Raw genomic sequence first — 22,142 nt, 5'->3', positions numbered from 1 at the left:
GGGATTGTGGGAGTTAGGTTGGTCTCGAGCTTCTTCTCGATGCAGAGCTTGCAGAGCGGCCGACACGGAGCCGAGGATCGGCTCCGAACCCAGGTGTAAGAACAAAGGCGAGATGAACACTCCACATGGAACGTTATGGTAAGGACATAACTTCTAATTCTATGCTCTTTGGCAAGTCCGTCCGCGACACGCTGGTCCAAAGCGAGAAAGACAGGAAGACTCTGCCGTCGGGATCCGTTTCTCTATTCCCCAATGGTCCTTCTCGAAGAACCAGAGGGGACAAAAGAAGATGTGGTTCCGGAAATCACAGCAGTCCCCTCCTGCTTCGGATCCCTCGTCCTTCCGAGACAGAGGAGGACAAGGTGAACGCCGGCCCAGAGGCAGAGGGGGGGCCGAGGAATGTTGGGTCCCAAGAACCTTTCTCGGAGAGGCCCGCGCAACAGCCCTGAGGGTTTACCCGGCTGTCCCACTCTGGAGGCAGTCGGGGGGCGTCTGTGGGAGCACCTCCAAACTTGGGAGTCTATTACTATGGACCGGTGGGTGCTCCGAATTATACCCAGAGGTTATTCATTTCCTTTTCTGAGTCTTTCTCCTCCTATGAAACACCTCCCCGATGTCACACCCGATCAAAGGGAGGCGGCAGCTTCGGAAATTTCAAAGCTATTAGAAAAAGCCATCCAGCACGTCCCCCCAGGCCAGTCCGGATTGTGAAATTACTCCAGGTTCTTTTTAGTGCCAAAGAAGACGGGGGAACTGAGGCCTATACTAGACCTCTCCTCTCTAAACCTGTTCATTCCCAAAGAGAAATTCCGGATGGTCACTCTGCACTCTATTCTCCCCTTCCTACGGGAGAACGACTGGATGTGCTCCATAGAGCTCAAGGATGCGTAGTACCACATTCTGATGGACAGACGATCCAGGAGGTTCGTCCGCTTTCAGCTGGGAGCCAGTCACTTTCAGTTCAGGGCTCTTCCGTTCGGCCTCACCTCAGCCCCTAGGGTGTTCACCAAGGTCATGGCAGTGGTCGCAGCCCACCTGAGACTTCAGGGCATTCGGGTCTTTCCGTACCTGGACAACTGGCTCCTCACCACCTCCACCAGGCATCAGCTCTGCTTGGCCAGGGATTATACTCTGGCTCTTACTCAGCGTCTATGTATTACTGTAAACCTTCAAAAATCATTCCTTCATCCTGTGCAGGTTTTGGAATTTATAGGGGCCAAGATAGATACACGCCATTCCAAGGCCTTTCTAACAGACATATGTTGCACAGTTGGTCTCTTCATGTTTTGGCAATTCTCCAGTCCCCAGCCCCACTTGTGGAATTAGTCCTGAGAGCTTTGGGCTCCATGGCGGTGGCCATTGGTCTGTCGCCCTTTGCGCTGCTGCGCATGAGAATCCTTCAGTGGGCTCTTCAGGTCCAATGGTCACTTTTGCTGTAGCCCTTGAATACCCCGATTCCCTTGAGCAGGGTTTGCAAGGACTCCCTTCTCTGGTGGCTACACTCTCAGGAGCTGCGAGAGGGGAGACCTTTCGTCATGCCTCAGCCCCAAGCCACGTTGACCATGGATGCTTCTCGCCTCGGGTGGGGGGGGGCATGCTATGGGCAGAACCGTCCAAGGCACGTGGGCTTCCTCAGAGACCGTTCTGCATATCAATGTCCTGGAGATTAGGGCGGTGCTTTTGGCGTTGCAAGGCCCTACAAGACCTTCTTCCTCCGGGAACTATTGCAATTCAGTCAGACAACATGGCTGTAGTCTGGTACATCAACAAACAGGGAGGAACCATATCTTATCCCCTTTGCCGAGAGGCCATGAGAGTTTGGGAATGGGCAATCTCCACCAAATGCTTTCTGGTAGCAACGCACATTCCGGGCCGGACCAACATCCTAGCGGACAAGCTAAGTCGCTTGATCCTCACACCGTACAAGTGGTCTCTAAACCCGTTAGTAGCGAAACGGATCTTCCTCAAATGGGGTCTACCTTGCTGCGATCTTTTTGCTTCACCGTCAAACACGAAGTGCAACGAGTATTTCGCTCTAATTCCCCCAATAGGTGAGAGCCCCAGAGACGCTCTGGTTCATGCTTGGCCCCCCGGTCTCCTTTATGCTTATCCCCCGCTTCTGCTCATGACGAAGTTCTTGCAGAAAGCCCATCAGTTGGGGAGCAAGATAATCCTCATAGCCCCATTCTGGCCTCGCCAGATCTGGTTCCCTTACCTGCGGTCTCACAGTGTAGTTCCTCCTTGGATCTTAGATCCCATTCCGGATCTAATTTCTCATCCTTCAGGATTACAACCCCCAAACCTGGGCGACCTCAAGCTCACTGCTTGGTTGATCCAGTTCCGCTGATAGCAAGGACTCCCGGTATCTCGTCACCAGTGAAAGCCATTCTGGTAGCAGCACACAAACCTTCTACCAGAAAAATCTACGGTAGTAAATGGAAACGTTTTTCCATTTAGGCCAAAGACAGAGGCTTGGACCCTTTTACTGTCCCTATCCCGACGATTCTTGAATTTCTGTCCCATATCTTTCATCAGGGAGCCAGTGCATCTACGGTTAAAGTACAGTTGGCAGCCATCTCTCATTTTCATGTGGGGGATGATGTAGGATCACTGGCTTCCACCAGGATTTGCAAAACCTTTTTAAAAGGCGCTTTTCTGTTAAAACCGCCAGTTAAGTCTGCAGTCCCACCATGGGACTTAACACTGGTCCTACAGGCTTTGACGGGCCCTCCTTTTGAATCGGCCGTGTCAGCTCAGTTGAAATTTTTATCTTGGAAAACAGCCTTCCTGGTTGCAGTTACTTCAGCCAGGAGAGTGTCTGAGCTTCAAGCCCTCTGTATGAAACCTCCTTATCTAATATTTCATAAGGACAGAGTTTCTCTCGGGACTAATCCTTCCTCCCTAAAGTAGCCTCTGAGTCGAATATTAATCAGTCTATTAATCTGCCAGTGTTTTTTCCCACTTTCCAGAACAAAGGGGAATACGTACTACATAAATTGGATGTGCATAGACAACTGCATTTTTATTTGCACAGGACAGCGACTAACCGTAAATCTGACCAATTGTTTGTGTCCTTTGCCAAGTCTTCTTTGGGTAAGCCTATTACCAAAGTGACATTAGCCAACTGGATTTCACAATGCATCATTCGAGCCTATTTAACTTCGAACAAACCCGTACCTTTGGGAATCCATGCTCATTCAACCCGATCCATAGCTACCTCTGCAGCGTTCTGGTCTAGAGTCCCTATAGACATATGTTCAGCAACTACTTGGTCCTCCTCTCATACATTTATTTCCCATTATAAATTGGATATGATTTCCAGGAGTAGGGCTTCCTTTGGCTCCGCGGTGCTCTGGAATATTCTTCCTTGAAGGCCGCCCAAGGTTTCTAGGTAGCTGGGGACTCTGTCCCACAGGTTGCAGACCAAATGAAGTTAACCACTTCAGATAAAGAAGTTATGTACTCACCATAACGTTCCATCTGAGTGGGTAACTTCATTTGTCTGCAACCGACCCCCCCCCTCCATTCCCCCTAACCAGTTTCGTGCTTCTTAACCAAGGAGAGGATTGTCCATTCTGTTAGGCAGTAGGTTACTGGCGTCTTTCGAGGGCCTTGTGGAGTCCCTTTAGGCAAACTCGATCTGAGGATGGGGGGTGTGTAGCATGGGGATTATGGGTAGGGGGAGGAGCTAGGAGCTCAGATCTTTAGCTAGGTAAAGCTGCCGGTTCACAGGTTGCAGACAAATGAAGTTACCCACTCAGATGGAACGTTATGTGAGTACATAACTTCTTTCTTCACCAACTTGATCTTCATAGGCAGTTGCATTTCTACCTACACAGGACAAAAAAATTCAGGAAAACTGACCAACTATTTGTACCCTTTTCAGAATGCAAAAAAAGCATGCCTGTAACAAAAACTACTCTATCAAGATGACTGTCAGACTGCCTTTCATTCACTTACAACTCTGTAAACAAACAGCTACCAGACAAGGTAAAAGCTCATTCTACTAGAGCTGTTTCTACCTCCTCTGCTTTTTGTGCTAAACTACCAATAGATACCATTTGTGCAGCAGCTACCTGAGCAAGACCTCATACCTTTATCATTAATTACAAAGTAGATTTGGCCCCTGGCATGCTTTGGGTCCACTGTTCTGAAGAATATACTCCCGTGAGCCACCAAAGAAAAATGGTGCTAGGAACACTGTCCCATCAGTAAAGAATGAAGGCGAGGTAGGACAACTTCACATAAAGAAGTTATGTACCTTCCATAACGTTCCATGTGAGGTGTCCATCTCACCTTCATTCTTAAGTCCCACCCTCCAAACCCCCTTTGTTTGGCTCCTGGAGGAATAAGAGGTCACAATTTGGCACCTAATCATTTTTTGATCCTTTTCTCTTCGCCTACCAACTTACAATAATAATACCTTTTTTCTCTATGTAAGTATATTTGATTACATGCTAGCTATTTTTATATCAGCAAACAATATCTGGGGAATGCCCTGCAGCGTCATGGGATAGGGAGTGAGCCACGAGCTAGCTGAAGACCTCGAGCTTAGTAAATGGCCGAGTTGGAACACAGGATTGGTCCCGAACCCATCAGTAAAGAATGAAGGCGAGATGGACAACTCGCATGTAACGTTATGGTAGGTACATAACTTTTTTCTGTTTTATTGAAAAACGGGTCTTGTCATTTTATCAAATTGTCTTTATTGAGGGATGTGGTCTGTTTACCTTAACAGTTTTCATGGTTTCTTTCCTTTTAAATGAACTAGAGAAGAATGGATGAGTGCAATTCAGACCGTAGCCAACAGCCTGAAGAATCAGGAGCTGAAAGATGATACCATGGACATGTGTGGCTCTCCTAATGACAGTACTGGTGCTGAAGAGATGGATGTAGCAGTGATGAAGTCCAGTACTAAAGTAGTAAGAAAAACCTACACTGTATTAATGTGCGGTTTATATTTCTGTGTATGTATATGTACTTGTTAATGTGTCATTCAAAAGTTAGATAACACTTTGTGATTCCCAGAATGCATGCAGGGGAGTAGAGTATTGCCTCAGTAATTTAGTTGTCAAATTTTGTTTATGGATTAACTCCTGCGGAACCCAATGTAGTTCTGTGTGAATGTCCGGAGGAATAGTACTTCCCAGTTACAAGTTAGACTGGAATACATAACTGCATAGTGCCATTATCAGCACTGTGCTCTGGAAGGCTTTTACCAACTTTTACCAGAACTCTTGAAACTCAGTAAGCACTTTATATATTTTTTTTTTGCTCAGTCCCTGTGTCTGCAGAACTTCATCTGCTCTGTGAGTTATGAGCCAGCTCACTCCTCTTGGAGGTTTGAGCCATCAACAGATGATTCATTCCCCCATAAAATAAGAGCTGATCATAGGGTAGTCATCCAGGCAGACATCAGGGTCTTCTCATCCCCACCCTCCCCGACCTCAGGAGCCCTTAACTCCTGTTGGCAGCTGCTGAGTGGCACTAGCACTGGCATGTATGGGGGAGGAATGTGGGAACTCTGTGTGACTGCCCCCTGAGGTGTGTGGGTACATGTCGTCTGGCTTAGACTCTGGGCTGCATCACCTAGAGAATTCACTGGCTGTTTACCAAAAGGTGAGGTGAGCCAAGCCAAGTTACCCCCCCACCACCACGGGCAAGATAGCTTGCACAATCACTTCCATTCTCCAACACTGTTCCCTGCAGCTCCTGTGCTGATAAGGTAAACAAACCGTATCCTTCAATAAATTATTCAAGCATAGCTTTGTGGGTCACAGGTGTGTAGTAAGCACTTTGAGATGCAAGCAAACCTTTTATCACAATTCACATCTGTAGTTTTCATGAATCTTTTTACATTCTTTTCTTTTGTTTTAGTTCCATAATATGTTTAATTTAATGGACTGACTGCCAACACTTTGTCTTCATGTGTTCATTTTGTCTTCTGATTCCGATATTCTGATCTTGAAATTGTTCTGTAGTTAGTAACAGAGAACAACAGCATAAAGTAAAGTTTAATTCCCATCTTAATTCTCTCTGTCTTTCTGTCCCTCTCCCAAGTACACCCATGTCCAATATATTCTCTACACTGAGTCTGTTGGATATTACTAACCTTCTTTCAGATTGACCTTGTTTACAGGTGACCATCTTGCTTATCTTGTATGCCATTAATAGTTTGAAAGTTTTGGTAAGTGATTCTAACAGTAGATTGCTTTTGACTTCCACAGTTTGCGTGAAAGTTATCTGGAAAATATGCATTTTTATATTTAATTTCAAATCCTCAGTTTCTTCTACTTGTTTCAACATTGGCAACTATTTTAAGAAATCTGCACAGTCCGTCATATTTATATTTGCCACCAAAATCCCAGTCATGGTCTCATTCCTTCTTAGTAAAACTTGCAGTTCTTCTGGGACTTTTCATCCCAGATTTTGTTTGAGGGTCATTTGTTTGCAATTCTTCCATAATGCCTCCAGCACATAGGTGTGTACTAGGCTAATGGCCCTTGAGCCTTTACAAGCCTAACCCATAGGATTACTTTGGCATCATGCCACCCAACCTTAGTTCCCAGGTGCCTCTGTCGAGTAGAGCCACTGGAGTGATTCCCGGGGTGAATTTTCTATTTCTCATCCACTCATCAAGATTTCTCTTGAAGAGGGCCAGTGAGGTGTCTGTCTGACATGTATGGGAAGTCTATTCCATAGCATGGGCAGTCTCTGGGTTATGAACATGTCCCTGCAGCACGTTCTGTTGATTGTGGTAATGAGGTTGAGGTGTCTGGCGCGTGTGGTGCAGAGGGATTGGGATTTCTTTAGATGTAGCATTTCTGACAGAGCTGGGTCAAACATGGCTTTGTAAGTCAAGCAGAGATTGCCTCTAGGTAGGTGGTATGAGACAGAGTAGTTGGAGTTCTTTGAGTCTGTCCATATAGGACAAATGTTTAAGGCCTAGGATCCTCTATGTGAGGTACTTTTGTGACCTCTCCAGCTGTTGCGGATGTCTAGTGAGGCACATGCCAAATGGGGCATTGTACTCGATTGGCCTAATGAGGGAAGAGTAGAGGGAGACAATGACCTCTTTCTTCCTCGATGCAAAACCCTTAGTAATGAGATGTGCCACATAGAAGGACTTTCTGACCATAGTGACAGTGTGGTGGTCAAAAGAGAGGTTGCTGTCAACCTGTGTTCCTAAATCTCTTATAATGCTTCCTGTGTTCAGTGGACTACCATCGATGTGGTAATTCATGGGAACCGGGTTTTTCCCAAAGGGGATGACTACACATTTTTTCTGACACCAGTTGTTGGTCTCAATGAGGCCTTTCTGTAGGATGTCAACATCACTTGGGGAGTTAATAATGGCTCCCAACTTGCAATTGTCTGTGAACTTTGACAGCCAGAGTCCTTTCGTGTTGGCCTGGACTACTGAGAAGCAGATAAACAGGAGAGGACCCAGGACCGATCCCTGTGGGACTCCACGCGTGACTGGTCGGCAGTCTGACTTGGAGTCTGCTACTTCCACACTATGGGTTCTATCTCTGAGCCAGTTTGCAACCCAACTAGTGATATAGCTTAGTGAGTTTTTTTATGATTCCTGAGTGGGTAATGGTATCAAAGGCCTTGGCCAGATCAAGGTAGGCTGTATAAACCACATTGTCTTCATCCACAGCTCTGGTGACTAACTCAAAGAAGTCGACCAAGTTGAGCAGGCATGATCATCCCTTCACAAAACCAAACTGTGTGGGATCCAGAGTTTGGAGAGTCCCTATAGCCTTGTTTATTTAGGTCCATGATGATGCGTTCCATAACTTTGCATATCAGACTTGTCAGGCTAATCGGGTGATGGTTACCAGGGTCTGTAGTTGCTCCTCCTTTGTGGAGAGGGATGACTGTAGCAGTGCGCCATTCGGTAGAGACAAAGCCTGAGGTGAGCCTGTGATTGAACAAGGGCACACAGTTGAGGTGTCAGTTCACTCTGTAGTTCATGTAGAACGCAGCCAGGGATATTGTCAGATCCCATGGAACCTGTATTTTTTTCCTTGGACAGTGCTGTTTTAACCTGTGTAGCAGTAATACTGGGTGCCTGACAATCTACTGGTATTATGATTGGTCCTTTGGGGGGAGAGAAAAGGGTAAAGCTGACACTGAATCTGTCAGTCAGTATATTGGCAATATCTGTTGGCTCGGTATAGGAGGTACCATTGTATAGTAGCCCAGAGCAAATCTGGGTATTGCCGTGGAGATTCTTTACATAACTATAGAAGGGCTTGTGGTTGTCTTTACTATCTGCTGCAATTCTGTTTTCATAGCTAGCTTTAGAGAATTTAATGAGGGATCTCAACATTTTGTTAAGGCTGATAAGGGAGTTTTTCAAGTCTTGGGACTTTACCTTGTTCAGCATCAGATTCCTCCTTTTGCTGTAGAGTTTGTTTATGGCACGGGACCACCAGATTGGTTTCCTTTTTTTGGAGTAGAGCATCTTGGTTTTGTTGGTTATGGTGAGATCCATGTAGTTGTGTACGTGTTCGTACAGTGCATTGGTGTATGATTCGGTAGATGTTCTTCATCTCACATTGCTGCAGTCCTAACACTTGGGTAGTCCGCTGTCCCTCGGTCGGCCCGAATATCAGAGTATAAGGAGCGCATTTGACTGACATCAGAGCGTCAGGTACAAAATGCGCATGACCGACGCCATATCCTCAGTCTTTTGCCGCATGGTCCGATGCAGTGCAGTGTTGCAAGTGCTCGCGCTCTTGAAATTTTTCAAGTGAGTTTCAGACGAAGTCAGAGTTGGTTAATATTTTGGTTTTTCTTGCCTCAGTGGTTTACCAGATGTCAGAAAAGTGAATAACTGTATTTCTTGTGGGAAACAGATATAGGGATTACCATAATTTGTGTATACCTTGTTTGGGACCTGAGCGCTTTTGTGCTAGGCACTATAAAGCGTAGGTTGGATTGTGCCAGGTTAGTCTTTGGGAAGCGGTGCATTACAATATGCCGGATGCTCGCTTCTTCAAAGAAGCGCAAGGACAAGGCAGTTAAACCTAGGTTAGAGAGTGGCGGAGGCCTCTATGGAGTCCCAGGGAGAGACTGTTTTTACAGGATGTGGCCTCCCAGGAGGCAGGTCAGGCTGTAGGGGCTTCTCAGGTAACTTCTCCCCTCCCTTCCTAAGGTGTCTAGGCCCTCTCTTTCTGCTTCCAAGGCTTCTCCTAGAGGCAGGTCTAGTTTTGCTTCTGTGGGTGTCACTCCTAGTTCTTCAGGTTTTGTGCCCAAGCACATGCTTAAAATGGCAGAAGATTTAATTACTTTAATTAGAGGCTCTATGCCCCTCCTGATAAGAGGCCTAGGATGGAACCTGTGTTGGGGATTATGAGCAGGCTTCGGATGTGTCTGAGTCTGAAGACTTGCAGGAGTATTCTCATTATTCTGATTCTGATGTGGATGATTCTACTCCTTCTGCTTCTCCTCCTGAGGATTTTTCTTTTCAGAGACCCTTCACTCCATGAGAGAGCATTTTAAATGGGAAGGTCAGGATTTCTCTGATTCCAGGAAAAGGCTTAGGAATTTGTTTTTACCCCAGCATAGGCCTTTAGCTATACCTCCTGTTCTGAATGTAGTGGAAGATGTTAGCAGAGGCTTCGCTTAATCCTGATTCTTTGCCTCCTGCTCCTGTTAAACCAGATAGGTATTACAGGGTGCCTGAAGCTCATAAGTATCTTTTAAGAGTCCTAGGGCAGACCCAGAAACTGTTAGCCAGGGGCCTAGGGTGTGAAGGCTTCTGTTGTCAAGAATCCGGTTCCTGCAGATAAAGAGGCCAGGGCCTTGGATAGATGGGGAAAGAAAGTTTATACTTCTTCCACTCTAGCCATGAGAGCTTTGAATTGCCAGTTTCACATGTTGAAATATCAAAATTATCTCCTTTCACAGTTGAAATCTAAAGTGGATGCTCTGGCGGAAGGTATTGATTGTAAAGAGTTACAAGATTTAGTGCATGTTTCTGAACAGGTGGGTAAGCATTCTTTGCAATGTGGTTTTGATGCTGTACAGGCCTGGCTGCCACTGGGTCAGTTCTTCGCAGGCATGCCTGGCTGAGGGATCAAAATTTATCTGACCATGTTAAAACTAGGATTTTGGATGCCCCTTTGCAATCTGATGTCTTGTTTGGTTCTCCTGTTGAGGCAGTTTTAAAGAAAATGGAAGACAAGGCTAAGTCTATGCAGACTGTTAAAGATTTTTTGCAGGTTCAGCCTCCAAAGTTTAGTAGAAATTGGCCTACTAAAGGGTGGACGTATCCTCCTTATGATTCCCAGTCTAGGGGTAGATATAGACGTGGCAGGGGCAGAGGTCAGGGCTCTTTCAGGCCTAGGTCAGGGAGTTCTCCTGCACAGTCTTCGGGTGAGGGCAGGGGTCAGTCCTTAAACAGACCCAATGACCTACCTTTTCTGCCAGAACCTTCTCGCCTGGCAGCACCTTTGGGAGGAAGGTTGGCACTTTTCAAAGAAAATTGGAGTTTGATTACCCAGGACAGATGGGTACTGGATATCATACCTCACGGTTACAGGTTTTATTTCCATACATTGCCTCCTTTCAAAGGCATGCCAGACATTCCTCCTCAACAAAGAATAGAGGCTCACAAGCAAATTTCTCTGTTACTCCAAATAGGGGCCATACAGCTGGTTCCTATGCCAGAAAGGGGCCTAGGATTTTATTCTCGCCTGTTCCTTGTGCCAAAGACCGATTTTGGATTTATCTATCCTCAACACTTATCTGGACATTCCCAAGTTCAAAAACAGCTTTTACCTCTTCTGGGCAAGGATCACTGGATGGTAACTTTGATCTCAAGGAGGCTTACCTTCATGTTCCTATCAGGCTAAGTTGTAGGAAGTATCTGACTGGGACTTCTCACTATCCGTTCTCTGCATTGCCCTTTGGCTTATCTAAGTATTTACAAAAGTTCTGGCTCCAGTGATAGCTTTCTTCAGGCTAAAAGGAATACAAATCTATCCTTATTTGGACGATTGCCTGATACTGGCTCAAGGAAGGGAAGAGCTTCCATTTGGAGTATGTGATAGCAGTGCTAAGATGCCTGGGGTATTCTGTGAACGAAATAAAGTCCAGTCTAGTACCCTCTCAAGACATCAGCTTTCTGGGAGTAAGACTGAATACAGCATCCCAGATGGCCTTTCTAACCCGGACAAACAAAGAATCTTTCCCTTTACTTCCATCATCTATCTCTTCAGTCCGGGCTGACTGCAAGGACAGTCCTTCAAGCCTTAGGGTTCATGGCATCTTGTATTCTGGTGCTTCCCAATGCCAAACTGCATATGAGGAAGTTGCAATGGTATCTCAAAAATGTATGGACACAGCACTGCCAGCATCTGGACACTGTCATTCAAATAATACCTTGCATTCAAAAGGAATTTTTGTGGTGGGCTCAGGAATGTCACCTAAACAAGGGACTCTGTGACCCAGTCAAATTTTAACAACAGATGCCTCAGACAAAGCTTGGGGAGCTCATCTGAATGGAAAGTGGATACAAGACAAGTGGCCTGTCAGACTACAACATCTACATATCAACTTGAAGGAGATGTTAGCAGTCCAGTTTGCATTAATAGCTTTCAAGGATTTACTTCTTCCAGGGCAGGTGTTGATTCTAACAGACAACACAACGGTCATGTGGTACATCAACAAGCAAGGGGGAACACATTCTTATCCTCTATGCAGGCAAGCAATGATTTTGTGGGAGACTGCTCTCAGTTTACAACTAAATCTTCAGGCAAGGTTTCTGCGAGCACAGAACTCCTTAGCAGATGTGTTAAGCAGACAAATCATGGATCCCCACAGTGGAAACTGGATCTTCATGTATTTCAAAAATTGACAGTGTCCTGGGAACTCCAGACATAGATCTGTTCGCTTCTCCACTAAACCACCAGCTGCCAAAGTTTTGCACAAAGGTTTCATCCCACAGCTTGGAAAGTGGATGCTCTTTCTTTCAGTTGGAAAAATCTTCATGTGTATGCCTTTCCACCTCTGCCTCTCCTCCCAAAGGTACTTCTGAAGGTCAGACAGGACAAGCCAAGGATGATTTTGATAGCTCCAGATTGGCCTCGACAGCACTGGTACCCATTACTGAGAAGTCTGGTACAGAAGCCTCCATGGCCTTTGCCTTTGATTCCTCATCTGTTGTCCCAGGAGGACAGTCATTTGCTCAATGTCAAGCTTCACTCTCACCTAACAGCATGGCATATTCTGTTTTAAACCATAAAGGGTCTCAACTTCCACAACAAGTTTTGAATGTGATTTTGGAAGCTCCTAGTACAAGGAAAGTGTAGATAAATGGAAGAGATTTTTATTTTGGAGTGCAGCTAAGGATTTGGATGTTTCTGAGCCTGATTTAAGTGTGGCTCTTCTATATCTTACTGAGTTATTGGACAAGGGTTTGTCCTTCTCTTCTATTAAGATTCATGCTGCAGCAATTTCAGCTCACTACGACTGTGACCCACCATTGTTTTCTCATCCTTTGTTCAAGCAATTTCTTAGAGGGGCAAAGAATATAAGACCCGAGCTCCTACTCCTGCTTGGGATCTCAATTTTGTGTTGGAGAAACTCACTCTACAACCTTTTGAGCCTGCAGCTACTGCTGAGTTGAAATATTTGTCATGGAAGACTGCTTTTGTTGGCCATTACCTCTGCAAGAAGGGTTTCTGAATTACAGGCCCTTATGGCAGTTGAGCCTTTCTTAATTTTCCATAAGGATAGGGTATCTTCTAATCCTTCCTTTATGCCTAAAGTGGTTTCTAGTGTGGCTTTAAACCAAACTATTCATTTGCCTACTTTTTATGCAAATCCCCAAACTAAAGGGGAAAAGGTTTTGCACACTTTAGATGTACACAGGATATTATTTGGACAGAACTAAAGGGTTCAGACAATCTCAGCAGTTATTAGTTTCTTTTGCTTTGTGCTCTCAGGGCAGCCCGTGTCAAAACAAACTATTTCTAAGTGGATTGGATTTTGCATTGCTTTCTGTTATTCCCATCATGGCAAAGAGATTCCAGCTGGGATTAGGCCTCATTCCACTAGGGCTACTGCCACTTCAACAGCTTTTGGCTAAGGATATTTTGGAGGCAGCCACTTGGAGTTCAGTGCATACTTTCTCTAGGCATTACCACCTTCCTCTGTACTCTAAATCCAGGGCTGGTTTTGCCACTGCTGTGTTGCAGGGCATTTTGGCAGCCCTGCTTCTTTATAGTTTAGCCATCCTCCCTTACCTCAGCTTTGGGATTCTACCCAAGTGTTAGGACTGCAGCAATGTGAGATGAAGAACATAGTACAGTTTTGTACCTACCACAAATGTAGATGTTCAAGATCCATGCAGTCCAATTGCTTTCCTCCCTCCCTCCCTCTGTAGTTTGAGGTGGTTGTGTGGCCTGGGTTATCCCTCTGAGGTATAGTGTATATATTGTATATATTGTACATATTTTTGGTGTTAGGCTGGTTGGTTGTTTAGTTGTTGTCTATGGGTTTTGACCTTTCTTTTAGGATCTTCTGACATCTGGGGCAAGAAAAGACTGAGGATATGACGCCGTTTTGTACCCTGACGTTCTGATGTCAGTCAAATCAGCCTTATACTCTGATATTCGGGCCGACCGAGGGACAGCGGACTACCCAAGTGTTAGGACTGCAGCAATGTGGATCTTCGAACATCTACATTTATGGTAGGTACAAAACTGTACTTTATGCATCTATTCTCCATTTGCATGGGTGCCGTGAAGTTAGCTACCTCTGTTTTTAGGAGCCCAAAGTTAGCTTTGGAGAAGTTTTTCATGGTGGTTGCATTTGCAGGGGTGGGGTGGGAGGGATGTGGATTTCCAAGGTGATTAGTTTGCGGTTGTGGAGTTGACTATTGGTGTAGAGCAATGGTTGTCCATGTTAGTAATGACCAGGTCAAGGATGTTATTACCTCTAGTGAGGCTAAGGACGAGCTTGTCCAGGGCATTGGAATTAATGAATTCCAGGAAACGCTGGGCAAGCGTATTGGTACAGGGGTAGATTTCCCAGTTAATGGAGGGGTAGTTGAAGTCTCCCAGTGTGAGAGTGTTAGGTTGGACCTTAATATTCTCCAGGGTGCTTAGGAACGTGGAGTGAGAGTCTTGGGACATGGTTGGAGACCTATACCAGGCTATGACCTGAATCTCTGTCTTACCCAATGTTAGCTGCACATGAAGTATCTCTGATGTGTTATGTTGGGCTACCAGTCTGGAGGTGTGCGCATCCTTTATGAATATGGAAACACCACCGCCTGTGGAGCTTCGGTCCAGGTTCTGGGGCTGAAAGGTGTGGAATGAGTTATAGCCTGGTAGTGCAGGGGTGCTTTCTGCTGCCTTGAACCAGGTCTCTGTTACAGCACAAATGTTGATGTTCTCCATTTTAAAGAGTTCTTCAAGGGAGTGCATTTTGAGATTGACTTCTAGCGTTGAGCAGCATGACCTTCAGATTGCATTTGTTTGTAGCTGTTATGGTGGTAATTTGGTCTTTGGAACACCGCCTAAAAAAGGCATTATTTGGGGTGTCAAGAGCCTTGGCCAGTATCCAGAAGCCAGGGGGTGACAGATGCAGGCCATCTGTAGCAAAACATCGAGGTCTGTCTGTCATGGCATCACAGGCAGACAGATACTGGATCCCCTTAAAATTACACCAGAAACTTAGCCAGTTGTTGAAATCGGTCATTTTTTTGCTTGTACTATGTTATCATTCTGGGTGATGGTAGGATGCTGCTCAGGGCTAGGGTCATACCCGCCTGGGCTACATAATCCGAGGGCTCCTCCATGTCTCTTTTCATGTAGTCCAGGAGGTATGTCTGAGGCCATTCACACTCACATGTACAATGACAGAGTCATCAGAAATAAATCCAAGGGCACACCATGGACTGGGTTACGAGCAAATTCTTTAATTGTATATTATAATTTGCCCTATAATTTGTCCCAGTAGATTCTTATTTGTATGTATTTATTTATTTTATTTTACCTTTGTTGACCGGGCTGGCCAAGCTGGATATATTTCCTTTTTCAGTAGAGACCCGGGGAGAAAAGCTCCGCATATAAACAAACCACCACCACACAAAAAATGTTTATAATAAACAAGAAAGGTATTACAGTTTAAATTCTGGGATACATAAGACAGAGCCCCTCACTATCACTCTTCAAGAGGAACCTTGATAAGTGGATGGTTAACAGAAAAGTTCACACCGGGGATCACACCAACAGCACTACTAGATAGGGGCCAAGGGTACTAGCTGCTAGTACAAGGGTCTAGGGAACTACTAAAGGGGGGTGGTGAATACCGTACAACGTGGCTGGGCTAATGTATGCCTTCGGGCAGATAACCCAGTACCAACCTATGAACCTATAAGACTATGCGACACACTACAATAAATACATCATACACCTACAGATCATTTTACAGTATAAATATCTTGGGCAGCCCCAAGACATTATTAGAATACATTTATCCCATACAACTCTCTTCTAATTAGCCTAATCTATTCCTGCTACCCTCTTTATTCTATTCTCCTCAACTCTACACGCTTACTCCCTTACCTTCACACTGTACTGATTGTTCTCCTTGAACTTTTTTCCCTCTGTGGCTCTACCCCCTCAGTTCGCCCTGCGGGCTCACTCTGCTCCCCTACCCTACCCCCAATTCCCACCTACCCCCAGTGGTCCTACACTTGTACATCACAGGCCACACCCCTCCCCTAATTATCCACTTACCAATCCAATTTTTCTCCTGGAACTTCATTTACATACAGACCTATACTGTCGTCACTCCTCTTCATAATATCTACCCAAATATCTTATTTTTACTCCAGTCTGAATCCATCCTACCTCATTAATTATCCCTACTTCATACTGATGCTCTTTCTTTCTTAAAATGCCCATATCTTAGCACTCTAAACTAACAAATCCTGTTCACCTACTCGCTGCTTTATTTGTTCTATCTGTATCCTTTGTTCTGACCTCATATGAAAATCTACATTTTAAGGAATTTCTCCATCCCCTAACACAAACACAGCCTCTAAATCAACTGAGCTCTCATAGCCATGCTAACATCACCTCTACCTCACACTACCTCTCCCCTAAGTATCATAGGTTAGTCCATATTTCCTTGCAACAAATTAGAAAGTCTCAAAATAATCTCTACAAACTCCTAAAGTTCTTACTTTTCCCTCATCAATACCCTTTACTTCATGGTGACATTCATCCCAACCCTGGTCCATACAACACCACCCCACTCGAGCCCTACCATCCCCAGGCTACCACCCCTTTCACCTCTACTAAAACTACGAGCACATTGCTCATAGGTCATCTCAACATCCAGAGCTTAAATAATAAAACCGGCCAACTCCATACTCTACTAGACACTTACTCCTTTGATATCCTATGTCTAATAGAAACCTGGCTTAAACCAGTAACAAAGGATAATGAAGTTATCACACCAGGGTATAATATAATCAGATCAGACCGTACTACCAAAAAGGGTGAAGGGGTAGCAATCCTGTTTAAGTCCACCCTACAGGTTTCCTCAGTATATATACAACTACCTATAGATAGTAACACTGAAATCCTTATCTCTAAGCTGCAGATCATTGCTAGTAAGTCCATCTATATAATATGCTCTTACCTACTTCCTGGCAATAATATCAACATCCTTGAATCTATCCCCTGCTGGCTTTCCACATCTTTCCTACAAGAAACCATAGTTCTTGGTGATTTTAATATTGATTGGAATAGCTGTACCTCATCCAAACCTACACTCCATATAAATCTCTATGGCTTCTCTCAAATTATCACCACCCCTACCAGAATCCATAAGCCTAGTAAAAAAGAAAGTACCTTAGACTGGATCCTAGTAAATAGCCATCCCTTTTCTTACAAAGAAGATACCCTTCCTGAAGATATAAGTGATAATTTCCTTACTTACATAATCAGGCAAAAAAAACCTTAATTCCCCGCCAAACTCTCTTTAAAACTAAAACTACTCTGAACAAAAATTACTTTAATTCGATTAGCTTCCAAGCAGAGCTGCAAGCCTGCAACTGGTATCCCCTAAAACAACTCCCCGTGAGGAAGCAGTATGCTATTTCAACTCTAAATTTCTACAAATCCTGGAATACCATGCCCCCACTACATCTATAAGAACTAGTAGTAAAGCCGCTCCATGGCTCACTAAAGAAACTAGACAAAAAATCCTAATAAGAAATAAGATTTGGTCTAAATGGAGAAATACCAAAAACCTAACTGACCACCAGAACTACAAACAGCTAAGAAATGCCACAAAAAATCAATACTCCATGATAAAAGAAACTACTACTTTAAACTCCAGCACAAGCATCAACAAAAACCTCAAACTTTGTGGTCAGCTATAAATAAACTTTTACTCCCAGGCCACACCAAGACTCCAACCCCTGCAGGTCTCTCCTTAAACCCCCCTTATGAGATTGCAGATGACCTAAATACCTTTTTTAGAGAAACTGTTCAATCTCTTGCTAACTCCTTAACTCCTGGTAACTCAACCCTCCCCTCTTCCCTTGCTAAAACACCCACTACATTTCACTTAGTTCCTACATCTCTCATCTTCAAACTACTTACCAAGCTTAAACCATGTACCCCCACTGCTGATCACCTACCAGCCTTATACCTACAAATTGCAGCAAAAGTACTGTCATACCCTGTTTCCATACTAATTAATAGAACTATTACCAAAGGCTCCATCCCATCTCTCTGGAAAATCTCTCGTATAATCCCACTCCATAAGGGTGGTAACTCAACAGAACCTTCCAACTATCACCCCATAGCCCTACTATCTCCTCTTGCCAAAGTAATGGAAAAATGTATACATCAACAACTACTTGATCACCTTCTCCAAAATAACCTACTTGCAGACTGTCAACATGGCTTCAGGCCTTTTCGTAGTACTACTACTGCTCTCTTATCCTTCTCTGATTGCATCAACAAACATCGTAACAATAATAACCTCTCTGCTGCACTCTTTATTGACCTCTCAAAAGCCTTTGATATGGTGAACCATCAAATAATTTTAGACATACTAAAATCACTCTCGTTCACCTCACAGGCACTTCAGTGGTTCAAGTCCTATTTAAGAAAAAGACAGCAAGCTGTCCTCTGAGATAACAACCTTTGTACTCCTCTTTCTGTTACACTAGGTGTCCCACAAGGCTCAATCCTCGGACCTCTCCTCTTCTCGATATTCATTAACTATCTACACTTACACATTCCCCAAGCCACCTGCATTCAGTATGCAGATGACTCGACACCAGTCTGTACTGCCCACTCATCAGCTACGCTTCAAACCATTACTCAAACTATATTTAACTCAGTTGAAAAATGGTTTCTACAATGATGCCTCCTATTAAATGCCAAAAAAACAAAATGACTGCTTTTCACTCCGACACTAAAGTCCTCTCCCATTGACTTCACCATCAAGGCCAATAATGGTACTATCATTAAACCTGACCCATCCACTAAACTATTAGGCATAACAATTGATCAACACCTTAACTTTAACTCACATATCAACTCAACTACCAGAACTGTTAACAGAAAACTTGGCTCTCTCTACAGAATCAAATTTTTCCTAAACCCTGAAACCAGAACCACCATTGCCCATACCCACCACATCTCTACCCTCTTGTACGCCTTACCTATTTATACCAATCTTTCTAAAAGTAAACCCAAGAACAAACTGTGATGATCTTCAACAGTGCTAGGAAACACTGACATGAAAACTAGCTCTTTCATTCACTTTCATTAATTGTGAACTTCCTCAGAAACAACAAACTCCACCCTTTCACTTAATTTATACTCCATTTAATCACATGGTTGATTACATCATAAATCAGTTTGTTTAAAAAAAATATATATATATGTTTTAAAATATTATATAAATGTACATATGTCCCTCCTAAAATAAATATATAAATGTCATTTAAAAAAAATACATACATATGCATACATATTTTTTTGTAAAATTAATGAAATCAGTATTTCATCATCAAAAAACATTTGATGTTAATGGTTTCATTCAAACCGGGCTTGGTATCTGCCCCAAAATGAAGTTGCCACAAAGATTCTTTACATTCCAATAAGGTTTTAAGATCCCCTGCATATGGTTGTTGTCTAATATTGTCTATTACAGAAAAAACAAATTTCTTAAAAGTAGGACAAACTAATGAATGTCTTGCTAAAGCATTAACTTGTTCTTTTTTTTTTTTATTGCTAATAAGTGTTCACTGATCCTTTTTCTTAGATTTCTTGTCTTTATTCCAATATAATAACTTGGACATGACAGACACTGGGCAACATATACCACCATCTCACTGTTACATGTAAAGTAACTCTTATACCTTCTTCTTCTTTCGGCTTTTTCCCGGTCAGGGGTCGTCAAAGCGGATCACCTGTCAGCTCATGATTGGCAGTGGAGTTTTACAGTGTCGAGTTACCAGCCCAGCACCCAACCTTCCACAGAAGGCACACACATGCACACACTCGCGCCTAGGGCCAATTTAGTGTGTCCAATCCTCCTACAGCATGTCTTCAGGATGTGGGAGGAAACTGGAGCACCCGGAGAAAACCCATGCGACCACAGGGGAAAAAAAGGAGTTGTTAAGGGACAATTGATGTGGCTTAGCACACTTAGGTCTCTAGATGCAACTTTTTTGAGAGAAATTGAAATTTTGAGATCATTTTTCGAGACTAGAGGTTATGATAGCTTACGGTTAAAATCTATTGAGAATGAGGTATTATTGTTAAGAAGGGGTGTTGCATGTCCATTCCTGGCAGGTCAAAATAATGAAACCAACTTTCAAGCTTTGGACAAGGCTGGTAGTAAGTTTACTGAGGCTTTTATTTTACCCATCACTAATGAGATGTGGTGTACAAAAAATATAGTGGATAATTGGAAAATTCTGCTAGGAAATCAGGACCTTATTAAAACAATAGGCAAGCAACCCAATTTTAAATTTTATTTTTAAAAAAACTTGTAACATCAAAAGTTTATTGGGAAGTGGAACAAATGCAAAGAGTGAGAATGAAGGTGGGTTTATTAGAACAAAAGGGACCTATGCCTGCAATGGTTGTAGGCAATGCAGGTAAATTAGCAACTGTTCCTCTGTTTACTTTAAGCATAATAAAAAGACCTATTGGTGTAAGAGTTACTTTACATGTAACAGTGAGATGGTATATGTTGCGCAGTGTCTGTCATGTCCAAGTTATTATATTGGAATGAAGACAAGAAATCTAAGAAAAAGGATCAGTGAACACTTATTAGCGATAAAGAAAAAAGAACAAGTTAATGCTTTAGCAAGGCATTCATTAGTTTGTCCTACTTTTAAGAAATGTGTTTTTTCTGTAATAGACAATATTAAACAACCAAATGCAGGGGATCTTAAAACCTTATTGGAATGTAAAGAATCTTTGTGGCAACTTCATTTTGGGGCAGATACCATGCCCGATTTGAATGAAACCATTAATATCAAATGTTTTTTGATGATGAGATACTGATTTCATTAATTTTACAAAAAATATGTATGCATATGTATGTATTTTTTTTAAATGACATTTATGTATTTTAGTAGGTACATGTGTACATTTATATGATTTAAAACATGTTTTTTTTAAAAACAAAGTGATTTATGATGTAATCAACCATTTGATTAATTGGAGTATAAATTAAGTGAAAGGGTGGAGTTTGTTGTTTCTGAGGAAGTTCACAACTAATAAAAATGAATGAAAGCGCTAGTTTTTGTGTCCGTGTTTCCTAGCACTGTTGAAGAAGATCAGCTTCTTGTTGGGTTTATCTGTTTTCTTTTTCAAGCTTTCTAAAAGTAACCTTACCAAACTGGCAACCTGCTATAACAACACTGCCAGATTTGCCACCGGCACACCTTTTAGAACCCACCACTGTTTAAATCGTAAACCGATAGGATGGCTACAGCTACAAAATCAACTAACATTTCAACAATTTGCCATCACTCATAAGATATTTTATCAGCCCAATAATACTCCTATTTTCAATACTCTTATCTCCCCCTATAAAAATCTTACTACCCTTCGCTCAGCAAATAAATTACTGACAACTATCCAGAAATCCACTAATAAAGCAGGTGACTCCCTCTTCTCCAATTCTGTAGGGAAATTCTGGAACAGGCTTCCCAGCAAACTTCAATTATTGTCATCACTAGCACTCTTCAAAAAGCAAATAAAACTACTCCTTAAAGCACAATGGCTATGCCCATGCACTAACCCAGATTAAAACTAATTCTTCAGCATTACTTGTCTTTTACAACCTTTTTCTGCTCTCTCAGCCTCTTTAATTTTTTTTTATTTGTTTTGCAGGCCTCATTCTGCCTGCAAGCTTCCTTGAAGTACTTACAATTTTTAACTTACCCTGCTCCATCCACCCACTTCATAGCTTTGAGTGCATGTCATCTATTCCCCTTGAGTGTATAACTTCTAAACAAATCTATAGGGAATTTCTATCTATCTCACTTTGCGTACTCTCCCTTGTCATTTGTCAACCCCTTAACCTGTATAGCTTGCGTCTGCAACTACTGCATTTACTATATAGTATACCCATTATTCTTAGCATGTTGTTTGTATAATGCTAGCCTATACTAATGTTTGTTCCTCTGTGTGTACACACGTCATATTCTTTCTATAATATTAGCCTATACTTTAATGTATTTCTTTTTTTTTAATGTTCTTTAGTTTTGGTCTTTTCTATGGTGTCTATCATTGTGTACTACTGTTATATTACACAGATTGGAGCTTTTCTCCCCGGGCCTTTACTGAAAATGGGCATGTATCCAGCTAGACAATCCCGGTCAACAAATGTAAAATAAAATAAATAAATTGTAGAACCAGATCAAACAGCAAGCGCTTTTGCATTGCACAGAATGCTTCTTCAGACTTAATGAAATAACAAACCAAACTTGCCATTTAAATAACAATTAATTAGTCCAACTGACCAATGACAGAACGTGTAGAACTGTTATTCAACGTAGTGAGTGGGACATCAGTGTGCCTCACTGTCATGTCACCTATGACTAGTGTGCTGGGCATGCTGTTTTT

At 43.0% G+C, this 22,142-nt stretch overlaps 1 protein-coding gene across 1 annotated transcript in view; it reads left to right on the top strand.

The window, feature by feature from the left end:
• AKT2 (AKT serine/threonine kinase 2) overlaps positions 1-22,142 on the top strand; it is a 1,641,635-nt gene that overhangs the window by 179,556 nt on the left and 1,439,937 nt on the right. The window contains exon 3 of the mRNA XM_044062375.1: positions 4,772-4,922. Coding sequence (XP_043918310.1) covers positions 4,772-4,922 — 151 coding nt within the window. The remainder of the gene's footprint in view (positions 1-4,771; positions 4,923-22,142) is intronic.

The sequence above is a fragment of the Protopterus annectens genome, chromosome 1.part0 (genome assembly GCF_019279795.1).
Source record: "Protopterus annectens isolate FY-2018-M chromosome 1.part0, PAN1.0, whole genome shotgun sequence".
Classification (NCBI taxonomy): domain Eukaryota; kingdom Metazoa; phylum Chordata; order Ceratodontiformes; family Protopteridae; genus Protopterus; species Protopterus annectens.
This window is presented reverse-complemented; position numbering and strand designations above follow the sequence as displayed.